Source organism: Amphiura filiformis, chromosome 4 (assembly GCF_039555335.1).
Source record: "Amphiura filiformis chromosome 4, Afil_fr2py, whole genome shotgun sequence".
NCBI lineage: Eukaryota > Metazoa > Echinodermata > Ophiuroidea > Amphilepidida > Amphiuridae > Amphiura > Amphiura filiformis.
Genome location: NC_092631.1, coordinates 21035974 through 21056776, shown reverse-complemented (window position 1 = coordinate 21056776; position 20803 = coordinate 21035974). Strand labels below are relative to the sequence as shown.

The window sequence follows — 20803 nt, the reverse complement described above, 5'->3', positions numbered from 1 at the left end:
GATTCGTCACTCTGCCGAATTCATAACGATATGTGTGCACTAAGTGCCATCATTTTTTCAAACAAAAGCACTGAAAACCCCAACTTGCCCATGTCAAACGTGATATAGAGTGTCACCTAAAAACATTTTGGCCCCTCCCTTTTTACCAGCCCCCTTACAAAAGTATTAATGAACACTCCCTAGAGCGTTTTATTTAAAAGGCGGCGCCTAGTGTGCCAAAAATGGCTTGCCCCCTGTCGGATAGCCAAAAATTGCTTGCCCCCCCTTTCGGCTCGCCAAAAATATCTCCCCCCAAAAAAAAAAAAAAAAGACCCTCCCCAGGGCTCATAATTATTGCACAGGCCCGGTGTGACATTTTTCTGAAGTCGCGCAACCGAAAATTATTTGGTGGCGTGCGCCCTTAACCTCAACTTCACTGCACAGAGAGCTCGTCACCCATGAACCTAATTGAAAAATTGTGTTGAATTTGTCACTATTTCAGGATAGATTCGGCCTAATTTCAGTACAAATTACATCGTGTGTTTTGGGTCACACTCAGTAATCAGCTCTAGTTACATTACACTTGCGTGAGGGGATAGGGTAATATTGGAAATCGCATCCAATTCAAAATCGACCTTGGATGGCACTAGCACTAGCAGGTAAGCTTACTTATTTTTTGTTAAATTATGATCACGAGTTCATGACTCTTTAGTTTAAATGATGATCATGAGTTCCTGACTCTTAGTTTTTACAGTCCCATTCAGTGATCCCAGCGCAAGTTTAAAGAATAAAATTGTTTATAAATTGCTTAAAAGTGAAGGATATAAATGCATGTACCGTAACAAATTTTTATACTGTCAATATAATATATAAATTAGAGATTCATGTAAATGCCTTATCTTTAATACATGCCTTTCAGCTGAACCATGCATGTATGGCTGATGATAGGTCACTAAATTATTGCTTGAGAAGCCACGAATTTGCTCACCGTGCTGATAGCTTCTTATTCGATGCCAGAGTAAAGCAGAGGCCTTTGCATTCAAAGTCGGATTCACTGAAGCATAACACCGTGTAAAGCAATGGAAGTTCAGAAATAAACACAGCCGATCTTACTCGAGAACTTTGCTTCGAATTTGCACACGATACGCATTCGATGCTAGAGTGCTTTGCTATATTTTTTCGGTCGGACAGCGGTGCAATTTTTTGCACCAGGGGTTATTTATTCTGTTAATGTTGAAATTTGGATGAAAGTTATTTCGATGATTGAACTGTATCTTTTGAGCAAGACCATTTTGGATAGTCTAAAATTGTCTTGACGTGTAATTTTAGCAACATTTTTGATGCAATCGCCTGTCGTGATCGGCTGTGTTTACTTCTGAACTTCTATTGCTTTACACGGTGTCATGCTTCAGCAAATCCGACTAGATTTTGGATGCAACAGTCTCTAGCCAAGAATGTGAAGCTATCGGTGAGCAAATTCTTGGCTAGACTTCTCGAGCAAAGCCGATCACTATGGGCGATCGCATGCAAAATGTTGCTAAAATTGCACGTCAAGACAATTTTAGACCAGTTGTTCACAATAGGCCAATTTTACTCAATAGATACAGTTGACTCATTGAAATATTAGATTGAACTTTCATCTAAATTTCCCCGGCTAAATTTCAACATTAATAGAATAAATAACCCCAGTTGCAAAAAAAATTGCAATGCTGACCGAATTCGAAGTTAGAGTCCTCGTAGTGTATTACACTGCCCCATAGGCCACTTTGCTATGTTGTAATTTTGTTCGTTAGTTAGTTTTCACTGTCACATATGCCTTCTTTTAATTTGGGCCCAAACAGACAAGTCAATACACAGAAAATCGCTACCGTATAAATTAATACCAGCGCATATGTCACCAGTGCGAGCCACTCATTTGAATCGAACGTGAGTTGTGTCGGCTCTTTTGATATGTTGCAAATGCCCGCATGCCATATACATACTGTGTTATGCACATTATGTACGTGTTCGACTAATATTTCCAGCGCAATAATAAAATGATGGTTCCTGCGGTATGGTCTGTTCAAAATCTTGAATTTTGACAAAACTACAGCACCTAAAGTCTTGATTTTTCCAGGGTATGTTAGTTTACTATAAAGTACATAACATTACTGAACATGTTCTTCAGGACTGTTATTGAAAATAAAGACGGATTTCATAGTTCTAGTCCAATAAAACAGCACTTACTGTGGACGTTTCGAAATCTGTCAGATTTCTTTATCAACACTGACCCAGCAAACACAAAACGTTTTCGACATCATTCGCAAAAGGTTGTCAGAAAACGTTTAAATGTCGGATTATATAAAGTAATATAAGTAAGAGTATAAAACGTTTTCATAACCTTAAAAAACATTTTTTGATAATCTACAGACTACTGCTCAGCAAACAAAAATGTTTTACAGAAAACGTTTAAATGTCGGGCTAAGGGTATAAAAACGTTTTAATAACATACCAAAAACATTCTTGAAAACTTGATACAAAACATTCTAAACAGAATATTATTTTGGGGTCGACAAAATATGTTGCGAAAAATGTTTGCCCAAAATATTTTCAATAACGTTTTAAAAACGTTTTCATGACCTTTATAACCCAACATTTAAATGTTATTAAAAGGTTTTAAAAAACATTTTAAGAACAGTTCTGTGTTTGCTGGGTTCAAATATCTTAACATAATGTTATTTCAGTATTGACACAATATTTGGCAAAAATTTTTGCAAAAATACAATAACATTTTTTGAAAACATTTAAAAATATTGTTGTAGTGTGTTTTCATACAAAACGTTTTAAAACGTTTTCATGACTTTTATATAACCCGACATTTTAATATTTTTAAAACGTTTTTTACCTAAACCAAAAGCCAAATATAACTTATTTAAAATGTTTTTAAAACGTTTTTGTGTTTGCCGGGGATGTTGTTGTGACGACCAGGCCTGGAAAAAATGTGGAAAATGGGAAGCTCCTTCCAGGGAAATTGGGAAGTTTGGAGGGAAATTATATATAAGAATTTGGAGGAAAATTTGTTGTTTTGAAGGGAAATTTTGGTCATCTTCCGGGGAAATTTTTCATTTTTTCCAGCCCTGGTGACGACCTTCTGTGTACAACTTCTTGTTGCTTAGCAACACGGTTGCCAGTTGGTTTCTTCAGGAGATCGTCAAATATGTGAGTTAGGTTGTATTGCCCCTCGTCTCTGTTCATGGTGGTGCCCTGTTGTCTGATTTTCACTGCTTCTTTTTTTAGGCAAAGAGGCAGACAGATACAAACGATGGATCAAAGAAGCAGTGAAAATCAGACAACAGGGCACCACCATGAACAGAGACGAGGGGCAATACAACCTAACTCACGTATTCCAACAATGTGCTTTTAAATCATATTAAACTTTTAGAAAAAAAGGATTACATCTTTTTAATTCTTAGTGTAGATCCTGATTAATATGTACTTATACATGTTTGGCATTTGTTTTTAAACGTCATTGCTGCAATACCGGTATATTGTTTCAAGTCTTTTTAGATTACTTTTCAGGTGTAGTGTTTGATATCCAATTTCATCAATCTTGTAATTTTAATCTCTTCATATTTGTCTATGTATGTGCATTTCCTTTTATAGTTGTAAAGCACAATGGGGCATCTGCGATGTAAATCGCGCTGTAGAAATATTGATTTATTTGTGATTGTAATTCCAGCAGGAGTCTGTAGGGTAATATTGATAACAAGATCCATTTAACATGCCAAAATGATATATCCTCAACCTTAACTTTTATGTAGGGTCAGTGGGTCACCATTTTGTAAAACTTCAAATTTGTGATGTTCCTTTAAAGCCATATTGTAACATTTGCTGAGGAGGACGCCCTCAATATTTTTTTAATTCTGGTTTTCACACGATTGTCATTTACTTGAGTAAACAAAGATATCCTGCAAAAATCAAGACTTTATTGCCATAGTTTTGTCAAAATCTAAGATTTTGAATAAACCGTCTTAATAAGAAATGTTACAATATGGCTTTATACATCTTCATGTCCATGCAATTACTTCTAAATCAATTCTTTTTACATATTTCATATATCTTTTCTTTCTTATTTCAGAGCCATGAGGAGTAGACTCCTATTTCAGCATTTACAGGGCAGGACATATCAGGTACAGCTTGAGTCAAATTATGCAAACAGTTTTCAACCATACAGATGTATCTACTGCAGACAGTTTTACAGTAATTGGACATATTATGTGGAACATGTGATAAGACATAGAGTAAAATTAAACAGGTGCAGGTACAGAGCACACACTATACATGAAAGGATTTGTAAAGTGAAACCATGCCAATGTAAATATTGCAACAAGATTTTCTCCTGCCCAAGTTCACAGAATGGGCACGAAAGGATTCACACTAAAGAGCAGCCATACCAATGTAAATATTGTGAAATGAGTTTCTCACAGGCAAATAATAAGACTAGACATGAAAGGATTCATACCAAAGAGAAGCCATACCAATGTAATTATTGTAAAAAGAGTTTCTCACAGTCGGGTCACAAGACTGGCCATGAAAGGATTCACACCAAAGAGAAACCATACCAATGTAAATATTGTGAAAAGACTTTCTCAGATGTAGGTAACAAGACTCGACATGAGAGGATTCATACCAATGAGAAATCATACCAATGTAAATATTGTGAAAAGAGTTTCTCGGATGCTGGTAACAAGACTAAACATGAAAGGATTCACACCAAAGAGAAACCATACCAATGTAAATATTGTGAAAAGAGTTTCTCAGATTCAGGTAGTAAGACTGGCCATGAAAGGAGGATTCATAGCAGCGACAAACCATACCAATGTAAATATTGTGAAAAGACTTTTTCACAGGCTGGAGACAAGACTAGACATGAAAGGATTCACACCAAAGAGAAACCTTATCAATGTGAATATTGTGGAAAGAGTTTCTCAAACGTAGGTAACAAGACTAAACATGAAAGGAGGATTCACACCAAAGAGAAACCTGATCAATGTAAATATAGTAAAAACAGTTCTAAAACTGTACATGAATGGATTCACACCAAAGAGAAACTATACCAATGTAGATATTGTGAAAAGACTTTCTCACAGTCAGGAAACAAGACTGTACATGAAAGGAGGATTCATACCAACGAGAAATTATACCAGTGTAAATATTGTGAAATGAGTTTTGCAGTTTCAGGTTGCAAGAATGTACATGAAAGGATTCATACCAAAGAGAAACCATACCAATGTAAATATTGTGAAAAGAGTTTCTCAGATGTAGGTAACAAGACTAGACATGAAAGGATTCACACCAAAGAGAAACCATACCAATGTAAATATTGTGAAAAGAGTTTCTCAAATTCAGGTAACAAGACTGTACATGAAAGGATTCACACCAAAGAGAAACCATACCAATGTAAATATTGTGAAAAGACTTTCTCAGATGTAGGTAACAAGACTAAACACGAAAGGATTCACAATTCACAAAATGATTGCTAGAGGCAACGTGGTCAGTGATAGCTGGCTTGTGAATGTCTGATAGATGTTTTTTGAAAACTCAAGAAACTCGCTCTAATGGATTTTAATTTTAATATATGAGATTAAGAAATGGTAATCTAATTCTGATTAGCTCACTTTTAATCTATTAGATTAAGAATTTTTAATCTAAACTTGGATTTGACCCTCTTCGTAATCGAATAGATTAACTTTTTGATCATAGGAAGTTAGAGTGTAATCATGGTAACTATTGAACGTAAATGCCCAGATCTTACCCCCCTACAAAACAATTTCTGGTGCCGTCACTGTATGTACGTGTAACTGCAATTCAGAATTGCTGTCACTCAAAGACCCCATATTTACAGCAAGATTGTGCAGCGTTAGGCCTGTCCCTGCATGAAAGAATTGAATGTCAAGCAAGTTCAACTATACGAGTCAAAGGAGGCCTGCAGACAAAAGATATTGCCAACAGTTAATGGTCCAGCAAAAGGTTTCAGAAGCTTTTTGGAAACAGTGCCACAAATTGAGTGCACGACAACACCCCCCCCCCCCGACTCGCGATATGTTTTTACCGATAAAAATATGCATAGGAACCGCACATTGTCATCATCCCTATATCTTCGTGTTAAAAATTGCCATGATAGTACAGCGAATCCTCTCGTTTTTTAACAGCTACGCATCGCGATTTTGTTCGAGATAGGCCGAGCGACTCAGGCTAAGCATACCATGACTATCATATGAGATACCACAGCGTTTCTATATTCTACACATTATTACGATTTGTGTATGCTCTAGTACCCCATATGATGTTTCTATTACAAGAAAAAATTTGTTTTCAGGTAAAACCAGGGTTTTGTTTCCAGTACACTCACTCGAAAAGCAGTACACTAATTAGCGGGGCCTTGCAGCTTGCTGTGGATATCTTTTACTGCATTTTTAATGTAAACAATTTGAAATCCAACGTAAAAATTCAGATATATTTAATTTTGAGAATGACAATTATACTTTATAGGTATAAAGGAACGCGTTTAGCCCATTTAGTTAAGTTCCAGGTGCACGTCCTAAAACACAATGCATATGTAAACTTTCTTTATCTGTGTCAATAATAGAATATTGATTTCAACGGAGTATTGAGCTGTATGGAAAAAATATTTATAATACAGGGTGTTGACACTGTGAACCGCATAGTCAGAGGCAAGGTTCATTATTGAGCGGAGAATATATACATATTATACTAGTAATAGACAAGTTATGCGCTTTATTCCGTAATCAATAAGTATGATGGACAAATGCATTTCTGGCAGAACGACTCAGCATAGTAGTATATCCTCTCGACTGTGGATCCAAAGGTTAAGTTCAAATCCTGGTAAAATTTTAATTGTAATAAACTTGGTTTTTTTTGTAAATGGGGCAGGGGTCGAAATAAAAAATAAAAAATACATGCACAACTCTGATTTTGTCCTAAAAATTGGCTGATTTTCACAAAATTTTACATGCACAGGCAAAATTCTAAATGCACAGAGTCAAAGTTCCATGCATCTGTGCATGTATGCATATGGTATTGCGAACACTGAAGGGGGTAACACTATCGGTTTAGGGGGCTGTCATTTTCCTCGGAAAGGGGGTCATGATCATACTCATCTACTATGCTGAACGGAAAGCACATAACATCAACTTCAAAACGTTGAAGGTGAATTTGTGAAATAGCTTGTGTAACCACATTCTTTTAATCCATGCTGTTCTTGGCTGTGAAACCACATTCCGTCTACTTGGAATTGGGAAGCGTGTAGCCCTCGAGGATCAAAAGGAATGCCAGCTTTTGTGCACACTGATGTCAAGGTATTCAATTAAACAGAAGAACATCTTAAAGAGGACATTATCAGAGGTAGAGAGAAGGCACTGACCTGGTCAGCCTGCACAATGGTGAATCGACAGAGGGGTTAGATACCCTGAGATACAGACAATTTTTAACTAGCACCTCGCTAAATTGTAGAAGCATTGACATTACCACCAACATCCGCCTGTCGCAAAGTACCGCAGTCTTCGTCTCTACTATCAAATACTAGAGTGGAAGGGCACAATTTGCTTCCAGAAGATTGAGGCTGGCAGATTGTTGATCGCCAATATCTTCCATTACATATGAGTAACCGCCAACACCACAATCATTGCTTGAGATCATCAGATGTGGATGTAAGAAAGACTGCGCAAACAAAACTGAACATACCAAAAGTATGGCCTAGTTCAACAGCCTGCACGTGTGCCGTGGCACTTGCTGTACCAGCTCGCCGCCACCAGACATTAAAATTGATGCTACTGAAGATGACTTTGCAAAGTGCTTATTCCAAGATTGTCATATTGAGGATTATAACAAAACTTTAAGCCAATCTGGATGATAGCCCATGGTTTTGTGTGATATTTTGTACTATACTTTTTAGTCACAACTTACTAGGACTGCAACAACAGCAGCAGATCTAGGCCTTGTCATATCAGCGCACCTAAGACAGAATGTAACACTCAGCCGGCACCTGAAGTCTATGGTAGTACCATCAACCATGTCACAGACTTCAAGTACTTGGGTTCCAAGATGGGCTCTAGTGTTGGAGACCTAAAAAGAAGAAAAGCACTAGCCTGGGCCGCTTTCTGGAAACTGGAACGCCTTTGGAGAAGACCATCCCTGCCAATCGAAACAAAAATCAAGCTGTTTGAGACAACTTGTGTCACTATCCTCCTGTACGGGTGCGAGTCATGGGTAATCACCAAGGACATGGAAAACAAGATCAATGCCTTTGCAACATCTTGCTACAGAGTCATGTTAAACATCAAGCGTGTGGATCGGATCCCAAATGAAACCATCTACAATCTGACCAACACCACTCCACTGGTTGCCAGAGTCAAGATTCATCAACTCAAATTTCTCGGCCATATACTGCGTCTGTGAAAGAATATGCCCTTTATATTCCACCACATGGGAAGAGGAAACCGGGACGGCCGCGGACACTGTACTTACAGTATGTACAGCACCTTCTGGGAGATACTGAAGGGATGCTGCAGCCAAACAAAATTGTTTCGCTTGCCCAAGATCGCAACAGTTGGAGAAAGCTTGTAGTCGCCTGCTCCGCAGCCGACTGATGATGATGATACTTTTTAGAATCAGTGTATCAATGATAAGTCCGTAACTGGCCGCCATTTGTAATAAAGGCACACAGTCATATTATGGCATATGAAAAATTTTGGAGTATATTAAGATTACCCATCTTGAAACATGCATTTTAGGCATAGGAATCACTCTACTACAAAATGGCTGCCATTATGGATTTATACCAATCCCAAAATGTGCATTTTAGGTATTTAAATTACCACAAACTGGGAATGATGACTAAATCAATACAAAATGTCCCAAAATTGGCGGCCATTTTGGATTTATGCAAATTAAGGTACTCATATTGAGACATTTGGCAAACTTGCGAAACATGTATTGATTATCCATTTTGGAATAAGCATTTTAGGCATCTAAAATACCTGAAAAGTTATATAAGATCAAATTCAAAATAAGGTGAAAAAAATGTGAATTGGCGGCCATTTTGGATTTATGCAAATTAGGTATATTTCCACCACTTGGATATTTAGGGACTTTTAGTATGTCATTCTAGGGACATTAAGGGATCTGAAATGAGCGTTCGACAGTATTTTTATGGGACATGAGAGCACCACAGACGTATCGAATTGCGTTCTGAATACGAAGCATGTCTTTCTGATATCAAATAATTTTCATTTTTGAAAATCACGATATAATACAAATTTTATGACAAATTATAAAAATTTTGATATTTGTCAAATTTTTGATATATAACAGTCCTCGAAGTAAATTGTATAAATCTAATGATATATTCTTAAAGTGTATGCAGCCGGGAGGAAAAGCCGACGATCAATTGAAAATTTTGACCTTTCATATTGAAGATATGGATTTTTCCCAAAAAGACCTAATTTTTTTTGGTGTTTTGGGAAAAAAATCCATATCTGCAATACGAAAGGTCAATTGATCGTCGGCATTTCATCCCACCTACATACACGTTAAGTATAAATCATCAGATTTATAAAGTTTACTTCGATTACTGTTATATATCAAAAATATCAATTTTAATGATTTGCCATAAAATGTGTATTGCATTGCGAATTTCAAAAATTCAAAATTGTTTGATATCAGAAGGACATTCTTCGTATTCAGAATGCGATTCGATATGTCTGATGTGCTTCATACTAACCAAATACTAACCAGGAGATATAGCGATTGCTTACTAGTCATATCAAAAGAATGCTGTCAACATGTCACACGGTACATACTAAAGAGGGTTAAGTTTTCCATACCCAGTGGAAGTGGAAAGTAGTAAATTTCTTTCTTGCCCATAGACCATTTCAAATCAAGGTAAAGTTTTAAAAAAAACCAAGTATAGTGAGCGGAATTTATTCAGTAAGCTAGGAGGTCAAAATGGCAGACAAGAAATGTCGTAAATTATGGCGCCCTTAGTGAGCGAAATTACAGCTTAGGCCGTATAAAATTAATGTTTTGGTTCTCGTCCAGAGGATTTTCATGAATTGATGAGGGAGGGAGGTGTGTTTTTTTGTTTTTGTTTTTTTTTCAATGTAAAATTAGCATTGTCAGTAGTTTTCGGTCTTCTCCAACAGTGCTCGAGGAAACGATGAGGCCCTTTTTTCTTTTCTTTTTTAAATGTGAGATTCTGAGGGATAAACCCCCTAGAGTACCACAAAAAGACTTGGAAGTGATGCTTGTTCTCTAATAAACTTATTCATATGTATGAAGATTTCATAAATCATTCCAAAGTCTAAAAAAATTGAAAAATCTATAAAAAAATCTGACAAATCCCAGAAATTGAGGAGGGAGGGACGAGAACCAAAATATTAATTTTACACGGCCTTATTTAGCTAATGTCAATAAACATGGAGTCATCAAGGAAAAATATTGTCCCTAATTTTTCTCTGCCACTTAACAATATGACAGTATTAATGGAAAGCATAGACAATTGGCAACTTGAACATCATTCTCTAACACAAGACACATACCCCACGCTTGATTGTACCATTCATGTAGATTTGTTTTCAGGAATAGTAGCGTTTGTGTTAGCGTTGATAACCCGGAATTATGACCGGGGGGGCACTTCAACTTTGGAGGTGACGCGTATGTAGGGCTGTTAAGACCCCCTTTTTCAGCATCGCTGTCACCCAAAGACCCCATTTTTTTTACGAACACATGCTCTGTCACCCGAAGACCCCCTATTTTTCTATTTGATCTGTCACCCAAAGACCCTTACAAGTTCAATTTAAACAGCAACTTTCATTTTTCACTGATTTTGTTACTTATTTTGAAAAACAATGAAATTTGAAGCCATTTAGAACTAGAAATTCGATTTTCGAGGTTTTTTTGGCGCTATTTCGGCTCTCACCCAAAGATTCCATTTAAAAAAAGGTCATGTTCTCACCAAATGACCCCATATTTTTTTACATTTTGCTCTAACCGAATGCCAAAAATCATGCTCTCACCCAATGACCCCATATTTTTTACATTTTGCTCTCACCGAATGCCCGGCCCTTGGTGCGAAAGTGCCAGCCCTACACCTATATCCATTTCATATTGAAGTGCCCCCCGGAATTATGAACTGGGTCATCCGTAACAAACGGCAGCTATCTTCAGGAAACATCGATTTGAAAAGTTCTGTTATTCCAGTAATGAATCATTCTAGATAATGCAAACTTCCTTTATTACAAGATTTGAGACAAACTCGTTAAAATTTGAGCAATACGGTGAGACCTACAATTTGCCGCATCTACTTCCAATGCGAATGGAAAATGCATTACATCGTAATTTTCGTTCCAATAATCAGTCCGTGGCTAACGTGGATTAACCCTGTCTTACTAAGGGTCTTTTTATCTTTTCAGTTTCCGTAAGTCTTTTGTTCAGATACGAAAACGCAAGGGATTCAGTAAGTTACTGTAATCTGACTTCATTGTTAACTTTGAAGTACCAATCAGGTTATTTCAATAGAGGGGATGGCTATGTCAATAAAAGCGGGAGAGACAAGGTTATGAAACACCGGTGTTAACACCGGTGTTTTTAATGGTCTAGCGCCCTCTCGTCTGACATTTTTAAATTGATCTTCATTAATTTGACAAAATGCATGCCAATCCGAATGACAAAGTCCACGTTTTTCTATAAAAAACGTTGAAAATAAGCCCTTAAATCACAAAAGGTCCGATTATGAGCCTGTCGCACCCCAATGCACTTGTGCAGGGCCACAGTGTCGCCCTTCCCTCGTATCAATGTCCATCTCCTATTTTGCTTCCTCCTGCCCCCCCCCCATGATCAGTCTCCCCACTCCCTCCCCGTCCCGGTCCCTACTCTCTCCTCTCGAGTTCTTCTCTTTCTAGTCTTTCCGTCTCTCCCTCTCCTCTCTTTCTTCCTCACCCCCCCCTCCCACTTTCACTTGTTCAGTCTCAAGTATCTCCCTCCCTCCCTCCCCCTCCCTTGCGAAATTTATCAGTATGATCCATGACTGAAAATAAGCTCTGCAAAAATAAACATTTAAAATAGAGCCCGAGTCTTGCATATAGGCCCAACCAATTATCAGGTTAGCTTGCCATTGGTACGAATGAATAGAATACATTATCTTTGCTCCAATGCAATTCTTTTGTATTGCACTCAATATAAAACATGATTACCAAATCACCACTTGTACGCGCCTCATTGGGAGATATTTGACTATTTCCGACGCTCGTTTCATCGCCAATATGAAAGACTTTTGCTTATAACTTGGCAACATGGTTAGTATATATTTCAATGCAAGACAATTTTTACGAGCCACTTACGTCTAGGCGTAAGTGCATATACACCAAACACATAAAACGACGGTAAGAGGGTTGTACCGTGTTTACTGCTCATGTTCGTGTTTGGTTTAGTTTCTGGGTGGATTGCATAAATAACCAATCAAATGAAAAACTTTACACCCAACAAAATCGAAGCATTTTGGTTTCTCATCTAGCAGTACAAGGGTTTCAACCCATGCATTTGAACATGTCAATTACATCGGGGACTTAATGAGAGATTGTTATGCAAAACCGTAAACTTGAAAATGCCCATTGACGTTTATCACATTGGTCCAAGATGTTCTATCTATAATTTTGGATAGTGATTATTTCATATGGTTTCATATACACCAGGCACAAAAAGAAACTCGTCAGTTATATTCATCCTTGCTGTTCAATAACTTGAGCAAGAATTGACCAAGATATGCGCCTCCAAACTCTCTCAAACCCCAAAATGGAAAGTTGTAATTTTAACGATTCAATTGTGCCTGTTACATTGTGCGCTTTATTGATTGGCCCGTGGTGCTTGTGTGCAATACTTATACAACGATGCGTTCCCATTGAAAATCGTTGAAAATGCAACTTTTGATTTTGGGGTTTGAGGCTTTGGAAGCGCAAATCAATTCCCCGGGATCAATTCTTGTTCGTTTTTCACGAACAGGGTGTCAAATGAGAAAGCAAAGACCAATTAACAAAATGTATATTTTAGAATAATCCAAAATTATCAAGTTATTGAACAGCAAGGATGAATATAACTGACGAGTTTCTTTTGTGCCTGGTGTAGTTAATCACTGCATCCTTTTATTGCGTATAATCTGTGTCATAGTTGGTCGAGCCATCGGCTCCTTCAGGTCCAACGCGAATATTAAAACAGCGACGAAACCAACGTTTATAGAGCTTTATAGGTGTTCTTAAACTCGCTTTTAAAACAATATATCACAGGATTAAACGCACTGTTAAAATGCGATAACGCAACACCAAAATTGATGTAAAATTGATCAATGGATACCCCAAAATACAGTAAGGTATCCATGAGAAATATTGGTCCCCATGTAAAGGCGAAGAACACTAGTAATAACCCGAATAACAAGGCGGTTTTACGTTCACGTTTTACACGATTGAATTTGACACGGACGTCTCTGGCGCTGTCATTGTCGGCTCCGTTGCCTTGGTTGCTGATCTGTCCAATATTGTGAATCTTTGCAATTTCCTTGATCTGAAATGGAAAAAAATTATGAATTTACTTAATTTTAATTATTTTAATTATTTTGAATTATTAATTATTAATTATTTCATGTGTTAAAACACGTAAAATTGTTTAAAACACCCATTCAGGTATTAGTATACGGTACCTACTTGTACCGGGTCCCCCAATTCCACAGAATGGACGTCGATAATCATCAGTGGAGTAGCCCATTCAGTCCATTAAGAATTTTGGGATTAGGATTAAAGACATTTTTAACCTAATCGCACATCGTAACGGTAACATATATGTCTAATCCTAAATTAAAATCCTAAACCTAATCCGGTTGGGTTGCCGTATTATAACTTAAAGCTAAACCTTTCCATTAAAATATATAAATAGCGCCCTCAATTTTCATATAAATGTACAGTTTACTTCCCATGCACAGTTGCGTTTATGCCTCCTCTAATATGTGATGCGATCAAGCAAAATCAGTCGGAACTCGGAAATATTGATTTTGAGATATAGCCAAACAAAGGCAATATTTCCTTTTGTTTCCTACTGTTTTTGAAGCGCTTTAATTGCTCATATCTTTGGAACCGGTTGTTCAATTTCAATGGGGGTTTCTGCAAAATCCAGCTTTGTAAATCCTTTTTACTATCCTATAAGAAACTGAAAATTTATTATTGCCGAGTTCCGACTGATTTTGCTTGATCGCATCACATATTTACGATTTCTTTTGTGCCCCTTTGAAGAGACCTAACAGCAGATTGATATCCACTTTCCGCTACTACCGTAACGATTTTTATTGTTATCCATGTAATATAAAATGCATCTTTGGTATGCATGCACTGTAGTATGCATGTATGACAGGGTTCGAGGTTTGAGGACGGTTTCACTGCCAAATGTGTGAAAAAAATATTTAGGTGTGAAGAATACTTCTAAAGATGAGCATATACAGTATTTCTAAGGTAAAAATGTCTGAATTTTCAATTTTCCTAACTTAGAATACTGTATCTTAAGTCGTTTTTGGGTTAAACATGGATTTATGGCCATTTTTTACTGAAAATGACCAGTTTTAGGTGAAAAAAATTCACCATTAATTTTTAATCCCTAATATTTTCTACTAGATAGATAAATGTTGTCTTTCTCTGTTATTTTGTATTACCTGATGGTTTATTTGTTCAAATAAAACTGTTTTTAATTGATTTCATTGCTTACTTTGTATACCATACCCGGCTAAAGTTGAATTTGAAAGTGAAAAAACGAAGCCCAAAAAAGGTCATTTTCGAGAGATTTGTATCTTAGTTTCGTCATAAAATTTGATCTAAAGGGGCTAGAGACCTCATTAGCCCCTCATTTTAATGATATTTCAATTTACCACACACTGATAATAATTTTAACTTCCTTCAAAGAAGAAAAATTGAAGAAAATGGCAAAAATGTTACCCCTACCCCTAAGCGTGAAAAAAATATGGCAAATTGTAAAAAAAATTATTTCGGAAAAACTTATGGAGGTACAGCTCTGAAAAGTTGATCGATTGTGCACTCTACCAATCCCCACAATCGATTAGATTTGTGGAATGATGCCATGTATACTTTTTTTCAAAATAATTTTTTTACGACTCAGATTTTGCCCCATTTTGAGGTTCACGCCATTTTTCTGATGTATCAACCCCTTAAACCCAAAGGTTACACCCATAAAAGTTATTCCAGGAAGAGCAGTCAATGCCTTTCATGTTGTGCCCTCAAATATGTAATTATAAAGGGATGTTATACATGTAATAGTTATTCCACGAGTGGCTACAGCAAGTACATGTACATGTATGCTCATGCACATACAGTGTCATCTAGTATGGGCAAAGCATGGTTGCTTCTGGTATCCAGCTAAAGTCATTTCCCCAACTGATGTACCTGAACATCTGAGAAGTTCTATCCTGAGAAAACTGAAACAGAATCAGTACCAGCTCATCACATCAACCACTTATCAGAAAATAAAGTTGATGCAGCCCGTGCCGCTAGATCACACAATATTCCTTGCGCTATCAACAAGCCATTTCTGATGTCAGGGGTGAATTAAGTGCTATGCTTCAGTATAAACATTTTAAGATTGTGTAAAGGTATTCAGTAAATACATTAACACTTTAAGAACATCATTTCTTTATGAGTTTAGACATCAATAGATTTATTGTCTTGACACCAAACCTGACCGCTATATGTTTACTAAATATATAGGAATACAGGGGCCTCAGTACCAACATCATTTCATTTTCATACATGAGAACAGTGTTACAGCAGTCTTTATAGTTTGTTTAACATATTTATAGATTCAAAACAACTTTAACTGAAGTAATAATGCTCAGTAACTTTTTTAAAATACAGTTGTGTTCCAAGTAGACTCCCAGGATTGGTTAAATTCTTCGTAAAAACAACATGCACTTAGAATTTGTTACATATCTTTAAAATGGTGATACCCTGTGTATTAAAAACTTCAGAAATGGACTCAGCACAAAATTCTAGTCCAGAAAACATGTATAATGTTATGATAACATGAACTTCATTTTTCCCCCATTTTGGCAGTAAAACCGTCCTCAAACCTCGAACCCTGTCTTATGTAGTTTCTTCCAAACGTGAAAGACCTGTCATTAATTTTTTATTACCTAGCTGGGGGGGGTTTAACACCCCCGAGCTGATTGTAAAAGGATTCATACTGTTACAAAGGTTACAACCTCTGGCAACTGAATATCTCATTCATAAATCTGTTTGAGTTACATTTATAGTTGCCATAAGCAGGGCCGGATTTACCATTGGGCCAAATGGGCCCGGTTCCAGGGCCCCAAACATTTGAGGGCCCCAATGCGGCCATGGTCATGTTTCTTTTTAGCCCGAAAATTTTGGTCGCTTCGCACGCACTGGTCCGTTGAATAGCAAAATTCGCCTTCATTTTGGGTTAAAATTGTCTGAAATTGAAATTGAAATGTCCTAGTAAAATCGATCTTATAGTAGGCCCCTATTTGTAAACCAAAACATGCCCACTTGAGTGCACATGCCTTCCTCACGGTGAGTTGGGGGCTTCCGAATTTTGGTCTGGCCCAGGGTCCCAAAAACGTAAATCCGGCCCTGGCCATAAGAAATTTTCTGAAGAGAGTCCAGAGTTGCTGTTTTGACCCAGAAAGGCACGCCACAGACCTAGTGAACGAACGCCATGCAGCAGCTTAACTGGCACTACCATTAGTTCTACATGGGTGTCATTATCATGGGATGGGAAAATAGTGGATGTGATATGAAAGCTTGTGAACGAAAGTTCAACAATCTCAGACTATCTGTGGATTATTATGAAAAATAGGACATTTTAAAAAGAAAAGATCGACATTCATTTAAAATTATACACAAACAAATGCTAGTATTATCCTTTGAAGTACATATCTGTAAATTATTTATTTGAATACTTTGATTGTTGTACATGTGTGGGTTTTGTTAGTCATAATCCATTTGCAAACTTGTTTTATAACTATATTAATATAATTAAGGATATAGAAGCATCATGATGCAGTCATGTCTACAGTAGAATTCATCTCGACCTTTGCAGCACTTAAACCCCATTAAAAGCTATTAAACCAAGATAACACTCATTGAAGCAGCTCAACTGATTAAATCAGATCTTCTCTGGTTGTGCACAAGTGTCTGTTTTACATGTGCGACATTGCAATAAAGCTGGTATTATAGCTTCAGTTGGGTAACCGATTATAAAGGAAACGAAAGGAAACAATGGTATGTGTACCTTTGTTCACGATATGAGACAAAGACCTGCTTTTTGTTAACCAGCATTCTTCAAAATTAGCAACATAATGATTGTTGACTTAACACGGTTTGGAAATAATTTCTTCATATTTTTGGTGTTATCTGTCGTTTACATATCCTTCCTAAAACACAAAAGTGCGACCCTCTCCAAACATCTAAATTAGCTAAAATTTAGGACATGTTACAAAACTATATTTTCTAGAACATATTTAGAATAGTTTAAATGTAGCTTGTACCGTTTTTTGTGGCATCCTTCAGAACGGAGCGGTCCGTTACCAATATAGCTCAATATTTTCGGTCAAATCTCCATTCAATTAACACGGGGAGTTGGCTAGCTATGAGCTAGCTATGCTTTGCCCTCACTCATATTTTACAAAAGTGCGACCATTTCTGAACATCTAACCTAGCTGTAATTTTAGATCATGTTAGAGAAACATATTTGCTAGAAGTTTGGAGAATAAATTAAATATTGGCTGGTTATTTTTCACACAGTGATGTTTACTAGGCAAGTGTCCATTCTTCCAACATACATCATTTGTAGAGGTCACGCGTCAATGGTGAGAGCTGGGGGATTTTAACACCCCCGAGCTGATTGTAAAAGGATTCATACTGTTACAAAGGTTACAACCTCTGGCAACTGAATATCTCATTCATAATCTGTTTGAGTTACATTTATAGTTGCCATAAGCAGGGCCGGATTTACCATTGGGCCAAATGGGCCCGGTTCCAGGGCCCCAAACATTTGAGGGCCCCAATGCGGCCATGGTCATGTTTCTTTTTAGCCCGAAAATGTTGGTCGCTTCACACGCATTGGTCCGTTGAATAGCAAAATTCGCCTTCATTTTGGGTTAAAATTGTCTGAAATTGAAATTGAAATGTCCTAGTAAAATCGATCTTATAGTAGGCCCCCTATTTGTAAACCAAAACATGCCCACTTGAGTGCACATGCCTTCCTCACGGTGAGTTTGGGGGCTTCCGAATTTTGGTCTGGCCCAGGGTCCCAAAAACGTAAATCCGGCCCTGGCCATAAGAAATTTTCTGAAGAGAGTCCAGAGTTGCTGTTTTGACCCAGAAAGGCACGCCACAGACCTACTGTCTGTTCAATTAGCTTAGATTCTTGAATATTTAAGATATTTGAAAAAATAAAAAATTGTGGTCAAAGTCATCAAAGAAAAGTGTTAGCACAGCCTTAGACCTAACGTGATTTATACTTTTCAAATTCTAAAGTTCAATTTAAAATCCCATTTCTTTTCAATTTTGGTCTTTTCCCGCGATATTTTTATAAAAAGCCGTAGAACGTCGGGTACCATAAACTTTTTGAATCAATCCATTTAGAGCAATGGGGACGAATGTCATAATGCGCTGAGATAGTATTTATTCGACCATCCACATCAGGAAGTATTGTCCAGCAAAATAGCTATATTTGCCAGTACGGGGCCAGTACATGAGTATGCCTAATTTGTGTTGAAACCCTACTGTTGAAACATTACGTTATTATTTATGAACTAAGGTTTTCTAAAATAGGCCCAGCTTATATAAATACATTCCTAGCGTATTTATTTATTTATTTATTTATTTATTTATTTATTTATTTATTTATTTATTTATTTATTTATTTATTTATTTATTTATTTATTTATTTATTTATTTATTTATTTATTTATGTATTTATTTATTTATTTATTTATTTATTAAGCGAATGGGTCTGAGAAGGTGTAAAACCTATTATAAAACTACACATTTATTTTCAATTGGTTATTTCGTTTTGTTTGTTGAATATAAACTATGAGAAGGACATTTGGAAACAAAAGAACTTTTGTACAAGAAAATATGATTTAAAATAATCAGGTTACAGAAAACAATTCTTGTAAAGTCACTGTATCTGAAAATGTCAAGCGAATGCTGATATTCTTGGGAAGGAATGATGGTATTAAACAAAACTCAATTCAGGCCTACATTGTAAAGCAGTTGAAATAAGAACGAAATCCATAATTTGAATGTCATTGCTTAGGAAAAAATAATGGTCAGACAGAATAATGTTATGCATAAAACGTAATCGCCCCATATAATTTAGTGTAACAAAAACCGGTGGACCATCATCACCTATAGAACCTATCCAATAACCGGAACGGTATGCAGATTGGTACATGGTGCACAGATTGTTTTGCTAAATTGGATAGGGTCTATGCCCTAAGTTGAGAATGGACCGTCCCACTCGATTTGTAAAAAGGTCACGAACCCTTTTGGTGGACCCAAGTAACTGCCTAAAATGAGGCAAAATTGAAAAGAAATGGGGTTTTTGCTTGAACTTTGAAAAGTATAAATCACGTTAGGTCTAAAGTTGTGCTATCACTTTTCTTTGATGACTTTTATATTTTTTCAAATATCTTAAAAAATCAAGAATCTAAGCTAATTGAACAGACAGTAGTGAACGAACGCCATGCAGCAGCTTAACTGGCACTACCATTAGTTCTACAGGGGTGTCATTATCATGGGATGGGAAAATAGTGGATGTGATATGAAAGCTTGTGAACGAAAGTTCAACAATCTCAGACTATCTGTGGATTATTATGAAAAATAGGACATTTAAAAAAGAAAAGATCGACATTCATTTAAAATTATACACAAACAAATGCTAGTATTATCCTTTGAAGTACATATCTGTAAATTATTTATTTGAATACTTTGATTGTTGTACATGTGTGGATTTTGTTAGTCATAATCCATTTGCAAACTTGTTTTATAACTATATTAATATAATTAAGGATATAGAAGCATAAGTGTTCCTGTATTTCAGTTAATTGTGGAATGACATTACAGCATTATTGAACAAATATACATGTAGTTTGTAGAAATGGAAACAATTTTAGTGGATATTGGCAATTGAAGGTTTTGAATCCCTCTGTCTTTCTGAATTCTGATTCCGGAGATATCGTATAATTCCCGTTTAGGAAATCTTCGGGAATATCCCAAAATCTGAGCCTAAAATGATTATAAAATTTAGGAAAATAGTTTTGTTTAAATTGTTTGCTGTTTTATTGAACCTTGAATGTTCTTTTAACTTTTAAAACCAAAAGCGGCTGTTCTTGGGTCACTATGCATGAACAAATTAATTTTAATTTACAAAAGTAGTAGGTAATAGCCGCAAAATGGCATTTTGGCAAATTTAATTAGAAATTCATAATTAAAAAGTAAATGAGATATTTTAGGTTTTTTAATTTTGAAAGCATTAGTCAAGTTGCATATTATTATTATTATTATTATTATTATTATTATTATTATTAATCAACACTTATATGGCGCTGTAACAAAGAGCACAGCGCCTTACAAAATATACAGGCAAAAATGAAGCAAGAAATAAATACAACCAACATTAATACAAATGTGTTTTAAGCAAACGCTTGAAAGCAGGCACAGACACCGCACGGTTGTTTGATGGGATCATT

At 36.4% G+C, this 20803-nt stretch overlaps 1 protein-coding gene across 1 annotated transcript; it reads left to right on the top strand.

The window, feature by feature from the left end:
• The first annotated feature begins 432 nt into the window (after nucleotides 1-432).
• LOC140150677 (uncharacterized) lies at nucleotides 433-5548 on the top strand. Its single transcript, XM_072172753.1, has 2 exons — nucleotides 433-638; nucleotides 4097-5548. The coding sequence occupies exon 2, from the start codon at nucleotides 4101-4103 to the stop codon at nucleotides 5499-5501; it is 1401 nt and encodes a 466-aa protein (XP_072028854.1). The 5' UTR covers nucleotides 433-638; nucleotides 4097-4100; the 3' UTR covers nucleotides 5502-5548.
• Nucleotides 5549-20803: the final 15255 nt, after the last annotated feature.